At 45.1% G+C, this 17,422-nt stretch overlaps 1 protein-coding gene across 1 annotated transcript in view; it reads right to left on the reverse strand.

The window, feature by feature from the left end:
* MEX3C (mex-3 RNA binding family member C) overlaps nt 1–17,422 on the reverse strand; it is a 149,769-nt gene that overhangs the window by 1,326 nt on the left and 131,021 nt on the right. The window contains exon 2 of the mRNA XM_044082144.1: nt 1–120. This exon is cut by the window's left edge and continues 1,326 nt beyond it. Within this exon, the coding sequence (XP_043938079.1) occupies nt 1–120 (120 nt within the window). The remainder of the gene's footprint in view (nt 121–17,422) is intronic.

Here is a 17,422-nt window from a genome sequence, read left to right on the forward strand (position 1 = left end):
CTCGCTTTGCCATACCAACATCTTCTTTTCTTCCAGTAACAACAAAGACAGGCTGTTCCCCACGAACAGGAGTTTTGATGTAGGTGTTTGTTTTTGCTCTCAGTGCCTTTATCTTGCAGCCTGCATGAAGAAGATAAAAAGTTAATTTTTTTGTGCTGCTACTACTACTACTATTACTGCTAGACAATGTGCATTCTCAGCTACATGTGCACGGAGACAGGCAGAAACAAGCACTTATATGTGCCAGTGTTCACTGGCAGCAATGAAGTCAGTCACCATTGTAGAATGAACCATGTTTTGTGCTGCTAACTAAGGGTCAGTGTGTGAAAAATAATGTTTTAAGAAAATTTTAAATTAATTGTACAGAAACTACTCTTGTGCACATTCTGAAATGCTCAAACTGACCACCAAACATTCTCAACAACAGTGCATAACCACAACAGTCCAAGTACACGAGAGCTCTGATTTCTTCAAAAATCTGGGGTACTTCACTGTAATAACCAATCACTACTAAGCAACAAAAACAGTTTGGCAACCTACTTGTCACAGGCTGGGTAGCAACAGCATAGATGCGGTTACAAAGGCACGTGAATGTCACCTACTGGCCAAGAACAAGATTAACTGGGATCACAGACTACTCTTGACTGACAATTCAATAAAGAACTTGTTTCTAAACCAACAGATAAACCCATTTCTCTGCAGTATAAAAGCAGCAAGAGGATGAACTGTTCACTTCTTTCAACACTCACAAGGGAAACAGTAGTACAAAAATACAGCAGTTATTGCAGAGTAGAAAAAAAAGTACAGTTGTGCACACTTACCATAAATGTAGATGTTTGAGTGTATTCACTGTTGCAGCATTACATTTGGGTTATCTGCTTGCAGGTAGCCCTCAGTCGGCCTGATTAACAAAGTCTTGGGTCCTGCATCGGTTACTGTCCCTTCTTCCATGACGTCAGGTCGTCAGGGATATAAAACATGCAGCCGACGCCATTACATCAGTTTTTCTTGCCTCATATGTCAGGTGCCCCCCTAATGAGAAGCAATTAAATATAAAAGTACAAAGATCTACCTCCAACAAAAAAGCAAATACACCAAAAAGGCTTTTAAGCATAGTAAAGGAAAGTAGAGGTATAGCCAAAAGAAGTTTGGGGGCTGGAAGGAGGGTAACCAGGACTGCAACACTGAATACACTCGAACATCTACATTCATGGTAACTGTACTATGTTCTTTGCGTTTCACTGTTGCAGTCATTACATTTGGGTAGATTCCCAAAGCCATGGTTGGGAGGAGGAATTTAGATAGCATTAGGGCCAGCTATAAGGTCCTGCAAGACTGCAGTGGCAAAGCCAGCTCTGGGTTTAGAGAAAATTGGCAAATGATAATGCTTGGTGAAAGTATGCACAGAACTCTAGGTAGCAGCTTCTAAGATGTCCCTGGTAGGTACGCCTCTGAGAAAGGCTGTAGAGGTAGATGCAGCCCTGGAGTGAGGTCTGATCCCCTTGGGGATAGGTTTTCCATGGTGCTTAAAGCAGAAATTAATGCAATTGCTTATCCATTTAGAAATGGTTTGCTTTGAAATAGCCTTCCCCTCAGCCCCTGCAGCAAATGCCATCAGCAGTTGTTCAGATTTCCTTTGAGGTTTAGTCCTGTCCAAGTAGAATCTAAGCTGTCTGTGCACATCTAAGGAATGCAGTATCTGTTCCCCTTTATTCTGTGGATTGGGAAAGAAGGTTGGCGAATGAATGGACTGATTAAGAGCCACACTGGATACCACCGTAGGCATGAAGGATAGATTGGTTCTGAGGAACACCCTGTCTGCATGAAAGATGATTAAAGGCTCTACTGCCATAAGGGCCTGTAATTTAGATACCCTTCTAGCTGAAGTGATTGCTAAAAGGAAAGCTGTTTTGCAAGAAAGAATTTTAAGTCTGCAGTAGCAGCTGGCTTGAAAGGATTTAGAGTGAGTTTCGCCAAGACAAAGTTAGGGTCCCAGGCTGGGGTTGGAGCTCTCCTGGGTGGTCTCAAATTTTTAGCCCCTCTGAGGAATGGCTTGAGCAGTGGATGAGAGGAGAGGAGAGGAAGTTCTGTGTTATAATGAGCTGAAATGGCGGAGGCGTGGATTTTAATGGAGGAAAAAGACAGGCCCTTGTGAAGCATCTCAGTTAAGTATTGTAAAATCTGAGGTAAATTGGGCGCTGCTGTGCTCACCCCTTGAGACTGGTTCCAGGCAAAGAATCTTTTCCATTTTTCAGCATAAGATTTTCTAGTACTATGCCTCCTTGCCTCTAAAATGATATACATCACAGGTTTGCTGAGGGATGACAAAAGAGAGATTAAGTAATTAGCCAGGCTGCAAGGTTCAGTGTTAGAAGCTGATGGTACAGAATATGGTTTCTTCTACTGAGACAGCAGGGAGGGAGTCTGAGGCAGGTGCCATGGAAGAAACTGTGACACACTGGGCAGAAAGTGGTACCAGTGTTGGCGCGGTCAGTCTGGAGCAATGAAAATCAACCTTGGTTTGTCCTGTTTGAATTTTTGATAGTACTTTGGAGAGCAGAGGCAGAGGGGTGAAGGCATAGAATGATAGGTTTTTCCACCTGAGGGACAGAGCATCCACTTTCCAGGCTTGTTTGTGGGGAGTCCTTGTTCAAAATTTGTCCAATTGGTAGTTCTGGGGAGAGGCAAACAGGTATATATCTAGGCTCCCCCATTTGCTTGTCAACATGTTGAAAGTCCTTGGTTCCAGTTTCCACTCGTGTGGGTACATGAGGTTTCTGCTTAGTCCGTCTGCCAGTGTGTTTAATTTTCCTGGCAGGAACTGAGCTTGTAGGTGCACTTGGTAGCTCAAGGCTGTGTTCTACAATGCCATGGCTAGTCTGCACAGGGGGTAAGAATGTGTACCCCCCTGCTTGTTTATGTACCACAAAGTACAGTGGTGTACACTTACCCTAAATGTAGATGTTCGAGTGTATTCACTGTTGCAGTCATTACATTTCGGTAATCTGCTGGCAGGTTGCCCTCAGTCAGCCTGAATTCCAAAGTCTTGGGTCCTGCGTCGGTTGCCGTCTCGTCTTCCATAACGTCAGGTCATCAGAGGTATAAAACATGCAGCCGATGCCATTTTCTTTAGTTTTTCTTGCCCCAGATATCAGGTGCCCCCAAAAAGGTAGCAAAAAAAAAAAAAAAAAAAACACACACACACACACACATATATATACATATACATATATATATATATATATATATATATATATATATATATATATATATATATATACGTGCATCAATATAAACTTTACCTTCATCTACAAGCAAATACACCACATAGGTTGTAGAAGACAGGGGGATGGCGGGAGGGTAACCTGGACTGCAACAGTGAATACACTCGAACACCTACATTTATGGTAAGTGTACACAACTGTACTATGTTCTTCGTGTTTCACTGTTGCAGTCATTACATTTGGGTAGAATCCTAAAGCTATGGTTGTGAGGCTGGAACCAAACAGCATTAGGTGCGGCTATAAGGCCCTGCAGAACTGCAGTGGCAAAGCCTGCCCTGGACTTAGAGTAGAGAGGCAAATGATGATGCTTTATAAAGGTGTGAACAGAACTCCAAGTAGCAGCCTCTAGAATGTCTTTGGTTGGTACTCCTCTGAGAAAGGCTGCTGAAGTAGCTGCAGCGCTGGTGGAATGAGACCGAATACCCTTGGGCACAGGTTTACCATGGTGTAAGTAGCAGAAACGGATGCAGTGGCTTATCCACTTTGAAATTGTTTGCTTTGAAATAGCCTTGCCTTCTGATCCTGCAGCATATGTCACTAGTAATTGCTCAGTTTTTCTTATAGCTTTAGTCCTGCTCAAGGAGAATCTTAGCTGTCTGTGTGGGTCTACTTCATTTGCCCTAACTTTCATTTGCCCGAGACCAAATGACTGAAAGTTAATTTGCCCGACAAGTATTATTGGCAAGAAAATGGAATATGCCCCCTTCCCCACTGTAGTGCAACCCTGGAGTTAGAATATATAGTTAGGGGGGTGTGGGGGGCGAAGCCCCCCACTTACTTTTGTTTTACTAAGCAATATTACATCAAAACATAACAATATAATATGAAATTAAGTGGGGGGCTTTGCCCCCCACACCCACCCTAACTATATATTCTAACTCCAGGGTTGAACTACAGTGGGGAAGGGGGCATATTCCATTTTCTTGCCAATAATACTGGTCGGGCAAATGAAATTTCAGTCAAATGGGGTCGGGCAAATGAAATTTCAGTCAAATGGGGTCGGGCAAATGGGTGTCGGGCAAATGAAGTAGACCCGTATGTGTACGTCCAAGGAATGCAGAATTCTCTCACCTTTGTTCTGCGGATTTGGATAAAAGGTTGGCAGATGAATTGTTTGGTAAAGAGAACCACTGGAATCCACCTTAAGCATAAATGTAGGATTTGTCATCAGAGACACCCTGCCTGGGTAAAATATGATAAAAGGCTCTACAGCCATGAGGGCCTGTAGCTCGGAAGCTCTTCTTGCTGAAGTAACTGCTAGTAGCAGAGCTGCTTTCCATGATAAGAACTTTATATCAGCATTAGCAGCTGGTTCAAATGGAAGCAGGGTGAGCTTTTCCAATACATAATTGTGGTCCCATGCAGGTAATGGTGATCTTCTAGGAGGCCTTAAATTTTTGGCTCCTCTAAGATACTGCTTTAGTAAAGGATGAGAAATGATTGGTGGCTCTGTATTCTAATGAGCTGAAATGGCAGTGGCATGGATTTTAATTGATGAGAAAGATAGGCCTTTGTCAAGCATCTCAGTTAAGTATTGGAATATCTGAGGAATATTTGGTTCTGCTGTATCAGTTCCTTGTGCTTGATTCCAAGCACAAAATCTCTTCCATTTATCAGCATAAGATTTTCTAGCATTAGGCCTTCTGGCTTCCAAAATGACATCCATCACAGCTTTACTGAGAGGAGTTGTTTGTATAACTACATGATCAGCCATGCCGCCAGGTTCAGCGTCCAGAGTTGATAGTGCAGGATCTGATTGTTTTGCTGGGAGAGTAGTTGAGGTCTTTGAGGTAAGGTCCAAGTTGGGTATTGAGACAAGTTCCTTAGGACTGGGTACCAGTATTGGCGGGGCCAGTCCGGGGCAATTAATATCATCTTTGGCTTCTCTTGTCTGACTTTTAGGAGGACCTTGGTTAGAAGAGGCAGAGGAGGAAAGGCGTAAACTGACAGGTTTTTCCAAATGAAGGACAGGGCGTCCACTTTCCATGCTTGTCTGTGGTAAGTCCTTGTGCAGAATCTTTTCAATTAATAATTTTGAGGAGAGGCAAATAGATCAATGTCTGGGCTCCCTCAATTCTCTGTTATCATGCTGAAGACTTGAGGATTTAGTTTCCACTCGTGAGGATCCATAAGGTTTCTGCTTAAATCGTCTGCCAGAGTGTTTTGTTTTCCTGGCAGGAATTAAGATTGAAGATGTATTTGGCAGGTCAAAGCTGTGTCCCACAGTGCCATGGCTAATCTGCAAAGGGGGTACGAGTGCGTGCCCCCTTGCTTGTTTATATACCACATGCCTGTGGTGTTGTCCATCTTTATCAGTAGTTGTCCTGGATGAAGTAAGCCCTTGAAGGCTGTTAGTGCATTTTGAACAGCTAGCATCTCTTTCTGGTTGATATGCAGATGCATTTGTTTTGGTGCCCATATGCCCTGAATGCATCTTCCTGCCATGTGGGCCCCCCAGGCATAATCTGATGCGTCTGTTAAGGTTTGGCTGGCAGAGGATAGAGTGAAGAGCCGTCCCATGTTTTGGTGACAGGCCTTTGCCCACTACAGAAACTCCTGTTGCAGGCAGGGAATGAGAGGAATCGTTTCCAGACTGTGTGAATGTTGACTCCATTAGCTTTTTAAGTACCATTGAAGTTTCCTCATATGCAATTTTGCATATGGAATTAGTAGGATGCAGGATGCCATGAAGTTCAGAGCCTGCAGAATTTGTCTTGCAGAAGACTGGGCTTTTATTGCCATCAGTTTGAAGTAAGCAGTCAGTTGCCTTTGTTTGTCTGGTGTGAAGTAAGCCATCTGGGCAGTTGTATTCAAACTTGCACCCAGAATGTTATCTTTTGAGAGGGTACCAGTTGTGATTTATTTTCGTTTATTGTGTACCCTAGGCACGTTAGAAGCCTTTTCACAAACGCAAGGTGTCGAAGTAGAGTGCCCTTGTTCTCTGCTTGAATGAGACAGTCGTCCAAGTAAGGATATATTTGTATACTTCTTTGTCAAAATGCAATTACTGGTGCCAGGCACGTTGTAAAGACCCTGGGTGCAGTAGATAAGTCAAAGGGCAGTGCAGAGAATTGGTAATGCATTAAGTCAGCTTTGAATCTTAGGTATCTTCTACACGACCGTCTCATTGGGACATGCAGGTATGCCTCTTTTAGGTCTAAAGTCACCAGCCAAGCATTTTTGCCCAGCATGGGCAGAAGCTGGTGCAAAGTCAGCATTTTTAATTTTGGAATGTCCAGGTATGTGTTCAGAATCGATAAATCCAGTATTGGCCGCCAGGCCTTGTCCTTTCTGAGTACCAAGAACAGTCGAGTAAAAACCTTGTCCTTTTTCCTGTTTTGGTACTGTCTGAATGGCCCCCATATCCATGAGGGACGTAACCTGTTTCTGTGCCTCTGCTCATTGATTTTTTGGCAGATCTGGCCAACCATTTGCCATTGGCAGAGTGTGGAAATGGAATCTGCATCCCTGTGATACGATGTTTATTACCCACTTGTCTTTGGTTGCTAACTGCCAATTTTGAGCAAAAAGTGCTAATTTTCCCCCTGTGGGTGCTGCCAAAAGATAAGTGCTTGGTGTAGGCAGAGGGAAGTCATTGGGATTGCTTTCTGTAGGTTTGCGCTTCATCTCCTCCAGATTTGTTGGTGGATGCGCCCCATTGCTTTGACCTGCATGAATCTTGCGCCTGGTATCTGGAACCTTTAGGGCGTCTGGATTTGCCCCTTTGAGCTCTGTCTGACACAGGAAAGGACCAATTTTTTGTAGGCCAGTGTCTACTGAATCTTGGTGGCTGCACTTGTAAGAAGTTTTTAACAGTTTGCATAGACTTAGCTTTGTCTTCCATTTTCTTTAAAACCTCTTCTGCCTTAATACCAAACAGAGAATCACGCTGTAAAGGTGCACCTAGCAATTTAGCTTTAACATGATCAGGCAAATTTTGATCCTTTAACCAGGCATGCCTCCTAATCACAGACCCAGTGACTGCGGCCATGCAGGAGGCCTCTAAAGAATCAAAACCACATTGCAAAGTATGCTTTCTAACTTGTTCAGCTGCATGCAATAATTCCTGCAATTCTTTATTTTCTGCACATTCTGATATCAACATCATTTTCTGTTTCAGCAATCCCATAATATGTTGTTGGTACTTAAGCATATGAAATTGACAGTTTAAGGCCCTGACTGCCAAGGTTGCAGAGGTATAAACCTTTTTCCCCCCATCTGTCCAGCGCCCTTGAATCTCTGTCAGAGGGCGTAGGATTTTTTGCTGTTGAGGCCTTAACTCCCTTTGGACCCTGTGAAATAGTTTCAGGATCAGCAGCAGGGTTTCTAAATAAGAATTTATGTGAGTCAGAGACCCTATAATATCGGTCAGGCTTACTGGGAGCCGGAGATAAAGAGTCAGGGGTCAAGCTTGACTCCGAAAACACATCATCCACAATGTCTAAAACAGGGGGAATGGCTAAAGGCTTGTGCTGAGGAAGAAGAAGAAAATCCCTGAGCCTCTTTTTAGATTCTGAGAAGTCTTGACTCTCCCAATGAAAATGTTCCCTCAAAGTATGCAACGTTTCTCCAAATGAATAATCCTCGGGAGGAGATGCAGATGAAATAGACTCCTCAGCATCAGAATCCTCATAGGGAGGTATACATAATTCCTGATCAGAAGAGGAATCAGAAGAAATAGAAACCTGATCTGAAGAGTCATAATCAGTGTTTTGCCTAGGCCTCTTATCTGGAGGGGGATGGGTAAAACCTGATCAAGGTAATAAGGTCTTCAGCCATTTTGATCATCTGTTTTTTAGGCATAGAGGCCTGTGCACGTGGCTCATGCGTTGGTTTTTTAGTTTTAGAAGTTGCTTTTGTCTCTGGTTTTGCAGCTGTCGTCGGTTTGATATACAAATGTTGAGGTCTGAAAACACCACCAGAAGCCGGTGCCTGCTCAGTGGCTCCACAAGCTCCGAGCGAGATACAACCGTCGGTCCAATACCTTGAGTATCTTGCAGCATGCCGGACTCCACCTGGGTGTCGGCAGAGGCCTGCGACTCGAAGGTAGTGGGTATCAGGGGCTGCGAAAGCACCTCACTGAGTACCGGCGAACCGGCGACTGGCTTAGGAGAAGCTTTGTCGTTGGTTTTGGACCTCGACGGTCTGTCTCTGTCCTTTTCTTTGCCTTTTTTATGTATTCTGGTAGTCTGATTGCTATCCAACGACATTTCTGGGTAGTTAAATCGGTTTCCAAAATACTTTTGATGCAAAAATATACAGACGTTTAATAGCGCATTGGTTAAATGTAGCACAAAACAGACAGCCAGGCACGTTGTGATCAGGGCCTAGGCAAGGAATATAGTACAAATGGAAATCCTTATGAGGTACTTGCTTCCCACAAGTAATACAATTATTAACGTTTTCTGACATCGGTAAAAAGCAAGAAAAAGGTTTCCCCAACGGGGTACTTGGCTTTAGTGAAGACTTCGGTTCTGAAACTCAAACTCGAATATTTCAGTAGTCGGCCGAACGGCACTTGCGAAATGCTTCTGCTTCGGGCACCGCGCGGCAAGAAAGACTAAAGAAAATGGCGTCTGCTGCATGTTTTATATCCCTGATGACCTGACGTCATGTAAGAGGAGACAGCAACCAACGCAGGACCCAAGACTTTGGAATTCAGGCCGACTGAGGGCAACCTGCCAGCAGATTACCCAAATGTAATGACTGCAACAGTGAAACACAAAGAACAATGGATACAGTGCGCTATCCATTTGGAAATACGTTTGTTTAAATATGGCCTTGCCCTCTGCCCCAGGTGCAAAGCTGAGTAGTAGCTGGTCAGATTTTCTGAAAGGCTTAGTCCTGTCAAGGTAGAATCTGAGCTGTCTTTGCACATCTTAAGTGTGCAGGATCCTTTCCCCTTTATTTTGAGGATTGGGAAAGAAGGTTGGCAAATGGATAGATTGGTTGAGAGCTACACTGGACACTTCTTTAGGCATAAAAGTAGGGTTAGTTCTGAGGGAGACCCGGTCAGCATGAAAAATAATGAAGGGTTCCACAGCCATAAGCGCTTGTAGCTCAGACAGTCTTCTAGCTGAAGTGATGGCCAGAAGCAAGGCCGTTTTCCAAGATAGGAATTTTAACTCTGCTGACGCTGCAGGTTCAAGGGGGGGGGGGGGGGGCTTTTCCAGTACAAAGTTATAAGGTCCCAAGCCAGAGTGGATGCTCTCCTTGGTGACCTTAAATTATTGGCCCCTCTCAGGAACTGTTTGATGAGAGAGGGAGAGAAAGTACAGTTTTGTACCTACCATAAATGTAGATGTCCGAACTGGATAGCATCTGCAGTCATAACAAATGGGTTGTCCTGTCGTCAGGCAGCCCTTCGGTCGGCCGGATTCCAAAGTCTGGGTCCGGCCGCTGATGTCGCACTTCACCCGACGTCATCTCTGCTGGTCTTCGGGTATAAAGGCATCAGCCGACGCCATTTTCCTCAGTGTTTCTTGCCCCAGATGCCAGTTGCCCTCTTGGAAGGCTAAATTTTGGATAAATGCCAATGTTTCCAAAAAGCAGAAGGCAAACACAAAAAATAAGCATGTATGTACATATATACAAACAAATACACCATAAGAGATCCCCCCCAGCTAGCTATTAGGAGGGTAAATACCCTAGGAGTACCACAGAGGGGAAGGAGGGTGGGTAATCCTGACTGCAGATGCTATCCAGTTCGGACATCTACATTTATGGTAGGTACAAAACTATACTATGTCCTTCATGGATGCATCTGCAGTCATAACAAATGGGTAGAATACCATAGCCAAACTAGGGGTGGAGGAAGAAAAATTATGGTGTAGTTAGGATCCCTTGCAGTACAGCAGTGGCAAACCCTGCTCGGGATCTAGAGTATAGAGGTAAATTATAATGCTTGGCAAATGTATGCACGGAGGTCCAAGTAGCCGCCTCAATAATGTCCTTGGTTGCCACTCCTCGTAAGAAAGCTGTGGTAGTGGCTGTAGCCCTTGTAGAATGAGGTCTTATGTTCTGTGGAATTGGTTTTCCATGGTAGGAGTAACAGAATCTTATGCAATTTCCTATCCATTTGGAGATTGTCTGTTTGGAAATTGCTTTTCCTTCCCTTCCTGTTGCAAAGGCTACTAAAAGCTGGTCAGTTTTTCTGTTACTTTTGGTTCTGTCCAGGTAGTAGCGTAACTGCCTATGTACATCCAAGGTATGCAGCAGTCTTTCCCCCCTGTTCTGTGGATTGGGAAAGAAGGTAGGAAGGTGGATTGCCTGGTTTAAAGACACTCTGGATACCACCTTAGGCATAAATGTAGGATTAGTTCTCATGGACACCCTATCTTGATGGAAGATTAGGAAGGGTTGCACTGCCATTAAGGCCTGTAGTGTCGAAACCCTCCTTGCTGAAGTAATTGCCAGTAGGAAAGCAGTTTTCCATGACAGGTGTTGCAGATCTGCTGTTGCTGCTGGTTCAAACGGAGGGAGTGTCAACTTTTCTAGCACAAAGTTCAAGTCCCATGCTGGTAATGGTGGTTTCCTAGGAGGTTTTACATTCTTGATCCCTCTGAGGAACTGCCTGAGTAGAGGATGCGAAAAGACAGGTGGATCGAAGCTGTATTCTGCTGAAATAGCTGATGCATGTATCTTGATGGAGGAATAGGACAGGCCTGTATGCAGAAGCTCTGCCAAGTAATCCAGAATGTTAGCAATATCTATGTTCGACACATCTTTTCCTCTTTCAGTACTCCAAATGACAAACCTTTTCCATTTTCCTGCATAGTTCCTTCTTGTTGAAGGTCTGCGGGCTTCAAGGATAATGTCTTTAACCCTTTGGGAAAGGTCTGGGTTAGTTGCTGCTATGTGATGTTCCAGGCAGTCAGTTGCAAGGTTTTTAGGTTTGGATGCATGATGTTGTAGTTGTTCTGAGTTAACATCAAAGGCATCAGGGGTATTGACCACATTCTCTCCCAAGACATGCTCCTCAGCAATGGGTACCAGTGTTGTCTTGGCCAATTCGGAGCTATCAGGATTATCCTTGGACGTTCCTCTTTGATTTTCAGTAGTACCTTGTGCATCAAGGGAAGAGGTGGAAATGCATATGCTGTCAGGCCTTTCCAGCTGAAGGATAGAGAGTCCACCTTCCATGCAAGTGGGTGGAATGTCCTTGTGCAGAATTTTTTGAGCTGGTGATTGTGTGGGGATGCGAATAGATCTACTTGTGGCATTCCCCATTTCTTTGTGATGGCCTTGAAGATGTCCGGGTGTAGCATCCATTCGTGAGCATCCGAGGTGGTTCTGCTTAACATGTCTGCTAGGGTGTTCTCTTTTCCCGGCACAAATATTGCCTGTAACTGGATGTTGTAGCTCAGAGCCAGATTCCAAAGGTCCAAAGTCATTCTGCATAGGGGGTATGAATGAGTGCCTCCCTGTTTGTTGATGTACCACATGACTGTGGTGTTGTCTGTCCTTATCATCAAATGGCCTTCTTTGAGGAATGGTCTGAATTTTGGATTGCCAGTTTTACTGCCAGCATTTCTTTTTGGTTTATGTGCAGGTGCAGTTGGTCTTGAGTCCACAATCCTTGTATGCATTTGTCCAGCATGTGCGCCCCCCATCCTAGGTCTGAGGCACCCATTGTGATGGTTTGGCTTGCTCGAAAGTTGTGGAAGGGTAAGCCTGGGTTTGACTGGCATGCTTGAGCCCACCATAGGAACTCCTGTTTTAGGCATGGGATTAGTGGGATTTCTGTTTCTAAGCTGTGCCTGTGTTGAGACCATAAATTCTTTAGGTACCACTGTAGCTTTCTCATATGCAGTCTGGCATGTGGGACCAAGATTATGCATGATGCCATGAAGCCCAAGGCCTGCAGAACTTTTCTTGCTGTTAGTTTGTTCTGCTTTGTTAATGCCAAGAAGTAAAGAGGGAGTTCTTTTGTTTTTCTGCAGTTAGGAATGCCATTTGTTTTACTGTGTCCAATTCCGCCAAGAATGTTCTTGTTTGGGATGGTATCAGCCTTGACTTTTGTAAATTGACTGTGCATCCCAGGGCTTGTAGCAAGTAAATGACCCTTTGTAAATCTGTTGTCAGCTTGCTTTTGTTGTCCGCTTGTAACAGGCAGTCGTCCAGGTATGGATAAATTTGGATTCCCTGTAGTCTGCAGTGAGCGATTACTGATGCCAGGCATTTTGTGAATACTCTGGGCAGTAGATAAGCCAAAGGGCAATGCTGAGAATTGATAATGCTCTGATCCTGCAAGAAATCTGAGGTATCTTCTGCAATTTGGTCGAATGGGGACGTGCAGGTATGCCTCCTTGAGATCTAGAGTTACCAGCCAACACTCCTTGCCCAGCATGGGAAGGAGTTGCTGTAGGGTCAGCATTTTGAATTTTGGGACAATGATGTATGTGTTTAATATGGACAGGTCGAGAATAGGTCTCCAACTTTTCTCTTTTCTTGGTACTAGGAAGAGTCTGGAGTAGAATCCTTTGCCCTGTTCTGTTATTGGTACTCTTTCCACAGCTCTCATCTTTGCTAATTTCGCTATCTGCTGTAGAGCTTCTGTTTTTTGATTTGGAGGTAGGTTTGGCATTCCTCTTTTTACTGGTAAGGTGTGGAAGTGGAACCGGTAGCCTTGGTCTATGGTTTGCAAAATCCACTTGTCTTTTGTGATATAGTGCCAATTTTTGAAAATAAGGCTAACTTTCCGCCTAAAGGTGCTGCTATTTGCTCCCTGGTAGGCGTGTCAGAGCCAAGTCACTGTGATTGTCCTGTTGCAGTGGCAGTGGTTGTGTCTGTGCCTTGGTTATTGCCTTGCCACTGTCGTCCTCTGTAGGCACCTCCTCTGGATTGATTTCTGCCTCTAGAGCGTCTATTCCTGCCCTTTGGGATTTTGTGGAGTCTGGAAAGGACCAATTTTTGGCAGGCCAGTTCCTGCTAAACCTTGGGGGCTGAACCTGTAAGAAATCTTTAACTGTTTGTACAGATTTTGCCTTTTCTTCCATTTTCTTCATTACTTGCTGGGCAGGTGTACCAAATAGACTGGCCTTATCCATAGGAGCATCTAACAGCTTTGCTTTAACATGATCCGGTAAGACCTGTTCTTTCAACCATGCATGCCTTCTTATCACTGTGCCAGTCATGGCTGATCTAAATGAAGCCTCCAGTGCATCATAGCCACATTTTAAGGAATGGTTACTAACCTGTTGGATGTTATTCACCATTTCTAATACATATTTCTTATCTAAGGATTCATCAGAGGACAGTTTTTTAGTTAACTGATCAAGCATAAACTCTTGGTATTGGATCATATGAAACTCTCAGTTTAAAGCTCTAGCTGAGAGAGTAGCAGAGGTGTAAACTTTTTTCCCCCATCTCTCTAAGGACCTGGATTCCCTTTCAGAAGGAATAGGGTTTTTTGCTGAGGTCGAGGCTACTGCCTTAGGCCCCTGGGATATAGTTTCGGGATCTGCAAGTGGGGCCTTGTATAGGTGGTGATGAGTGTCTGGCACCCTGTAAAATCTATCTGGTTTGGCAGGGGCTGGAGGCAAAGAATCAGGAGCAGTGCAAACATCATTAAATGCATCATCCACAACAGGCAGTACAGGAGGTATAGCTAAGGGCCTATGTTGTGGTAAGTGCAGAAAAGTCCTAAGCCTTTTTCTTGAATCTGAGAAATCTTGTCCCTGCCATTGGAATTGTTCTCTCATGGCATGTAAGGTTTCCCCAAAGGAAAATTCCTCTGGTGGAGAGGCAGCTGGAACCGATTCTTCAGCATCGGAATCTTCATAAGTAGAAAAAGGAGCCTCCGGCTGGTCTGTAATGTCTGAGTCATCCGCAGAATCATCAGAGGACACTGGCTCGGGGGGCTGTGCTCTAGGTCTCTTTTCTGGGGGCTGAGAGGCCCTGTCTGGGTGAGATTGGGATCCCCTAATTAAGGATATTAAATCCTCTGCCAGAGTAAGCATTTGTGAACTTGAAGTGGGCTTGTGTGAGAGGGGCTTAACAGGCACTGATTTAACAGATTTGGCTGCTTTAGCCCTGGCAAAGGCCTTAATAGACATGGCTGCAGGAGGCCTAGCAGCACCACGTGCTGGGGTAGAGACATCCAAAGGGATGGTGTCTGATAAATCACTAGGAACCACAATTGTAGGCAAAATTTCTGAGGCCGATTCAACTAAGGTAGCAGGAGCCTCAGTAGTAGTCATGGATTCGGCTGAAGATTGACCGGTTTTCTCGGTTTCAGCCGAAACCGAGACACTCGCGGCTTGCTTAACCGTGGTTTCGGCGAAACCGGACCGCGAGTGTTGGTCTTTTCTTTGCGTTTTTTAACAATTTGGGTAGTCGGAGGATCCGACGGCATAATGTACGCAAAATCTGAGCCGAAAAACTGTTCAGCAAACTCCGACCGACGCCTAAGCGTTCGTCGGTTGAAGGAAGCACAGGCGAACAGGCTGCTACATCGTGGTCTGGGCCTAAGCAAGGCAGACAGTAAGAGTGGAAATCTTTATGAGGTATTTGTTTCCCACAAGTTAAACAGTTATTGACTTTTTCTGACATCGGCTGAGGCAAGAAAGAGTCCCCAACGGGGTACTTAGCTTTTAGAAGTCTTCGAAGTAGTATTCGGTAGTAGTAATCTCTGGATCTGACCGACCGGCACTTGCGAACAGCTTTTGCTTCGGGCGCCACGCGGCAAGAAAGACTGAGGAAAATGGCGTCGGCTGATGCCTTTATACCCGAAGACCAGCAGAGATGACGTCGGGTGAAGTGCGACATCAGCCGAAGCCGGACCCAGACTTTGGAATCCGGCCGACCGAAGGGCTGCCTGACGACAGGACAACCCATTTGTTATGACTGCAGATGCATCCATGAAGGACATCAGAGGTGGCTCAGTGTTGTAATGAGCCGAGATGGCAGACGCATGGATCTTAATGGAAGAGAAGGAAAGGCCTCTGTAGAGTACATCTGCTAGGTAACCCAGGATTAAAGATAAGGAGGACAGAGCAGTGTCTGTCCCTTTAGATTGAATCCAGGAACAATACCTTTTCCACTTATCAGCATAGGATTTCCTTGTACTGGGTTTTCTGGCTTCCAGAATGACGTTCAGTACCTGCTTGCTTAGGCTGGTCACTGGGGGAGAATTCAAGGAATAAGCCAGGTTGCAAGGTTCAGGGTTTGCAGTTGCAGATGAAGGTTCTAACCCTCCTGCTGAGTGAGGAGGGTTGGGATCTGAGGTAGATGACATGGTGGCACCAGTGACAGGCAGCGCAGTAGTGGGTACCAGTGCTGGCGTGGCCAGTCTGGAGCAATCAGGATTGCCCTTGGTCTGTCCTGTCTTATCCTGAGTAATATTTTTGAAAGAAGAGGCAGAGGGGAAAGGCTTGCCCACTGAAAGGATAGGGCATCCACTTTCCATGCTCTGCTGTGTGGTGTCCTGGTGCAGAATTTGCTGATCTGGTGATTGTAGGGGAAGGCAAACCGGTCTACCTCTGGTATCCCCCATTTCTGGGTTAACAGGCTGAAAGTGCTGGGATTTAATTGCCACTTGTGTGGATCTAGGAGATTTCTGCTTAAGTCGCCTGCCTGAGAGTTTTGTTTGCCTGGCAGGAATTGATTTTGCAGATGGATGTGCATGTCCAATGCAGTGTTCCACAGTGTCATGGCTAGCCTGCAGAATTCCCCCGTTTGTTGATGTACCACATAACTGTGGTGTTGTCCGTTTTAATTAGCAGGGGTCCAAGTGAGAGAAGGGATCTGAAAGCTGTCAGAGCGTGCTGAACAGCTAGCGTCTCTTTTTAGTTGATGCGCAGCTGAATTTGACTTGGGCTCCAGTGGTCCTGAATGCACTTGTCTCGCAGATGTGGCCCAAGGCATAGTCTGATGCGCATGTGGTTAGGGTCTGGGCGGCATAGGGGTGTGTAAAGGGAATCCCCTTGTTGTGGTTGCATGCTGCTGCCCACCAAAGAAACTCTGTCCTTAGACAAGGCATGATAGGTATATTGGTTTCCAGGTCCCAAGAATGTTGGCACCAAAGACTTTTTAAGTACCACTGAAGTTTCCTCATATGCAGCCTGGCATATGGAATTAGCAGAATTCAAGACGCCATGAACCCTAGAGCCTGCATGATTTTCCTTGCGGACAGCTGGGTTCTAGTGGCCTGTTAGATTAGGTAGGTACTAGGCTATCAGCCCTGGGGCCTATACAAGCCCAGCCAAAAAGGTACCCTGGCTTTTGCCACCCAAGAAAATTATTTTCCTGTGCCACTGTCGAGCAGAGCCACAGAGGTGATCCCCAGGGTGAATTTCCTATTTTCCATCCAATCAAGATTTTTCTTGAAGAGTGCTAATGAGTAGCTTGCTTTGATATAGATAGGTAGTTTATTCCAGAGTATGGGAAGTCTCTGGGACAGGAATCTATCCCTCCGGCATGTTCTGTTTATTGTGGTGACAAGGTTTAAGTCCCTAGAGCATGTAGCTCGGAGGGATTGGGATTTCTTTAAGTGGAGCATGTCCAACAGCTCTGAGTCTGACATAGCTTTGTATGTTAGGCAGAGATTACCTCTGAGTAGGTGATATGCAACAGAGTAAAGCTGGAGTTTTTTGAGACTGTTTGAGGCCGGTAATCCTCTTTGTGAGGTATTTCTGTGGCCTTTCCAGTTGTTGTAGATGTCTTGTAAGGTACATACCAAAGGGGCGTTGTACTCTATAATGGGTCTAATGAGTGATGAGCAGAGGGGAACAATGACCTCTTTTTTTCTGAACGAGAAACCTTTTGTGATGAGGTGTGCCACGTAGAAGGATTTCCTGACTACTGTGGCGATGTGATTATCAAAGGAGAGACTACTGTCCACCTGTGTCCCAAGGTCTCTTATCACACTTTCGGTGTTAAGTATACTACCGCCTATGTTGTAGTTCATGGGTACATCGTTTTTACCAAAGGGGAGGACAATGCACTTTTTGGCATTGAGCTTCAGGCCATGGCTTTGACACCAGGCATCTGTCTCAGTGAGGCCCTTTTGTAGGACGTCTACATCGTTAGGAGTTTCGATTATGGCTCCTAGTTTGCAGTCATCTGCAAACTTCGTTAGCCAAAGACCTTCTGTGTTTGGTATAGGAGAGGACCCAGGACTGAACCCTGTGGTACTC

The sequence above is a fragment of the Protopterus annectens genome, chromosome 1.part1 (assembly GCF_019279795.1).
Source record: "Protopterus annectens isolate FY-2018-M chromosome 1.part1, PAN1.0, whole genome shotgun sequence".
NCBI lineage: Eukaryota > Metazoa > Chordata > Ceratodontiformes > Protopteridae > Protopterus > Protopterus annectens.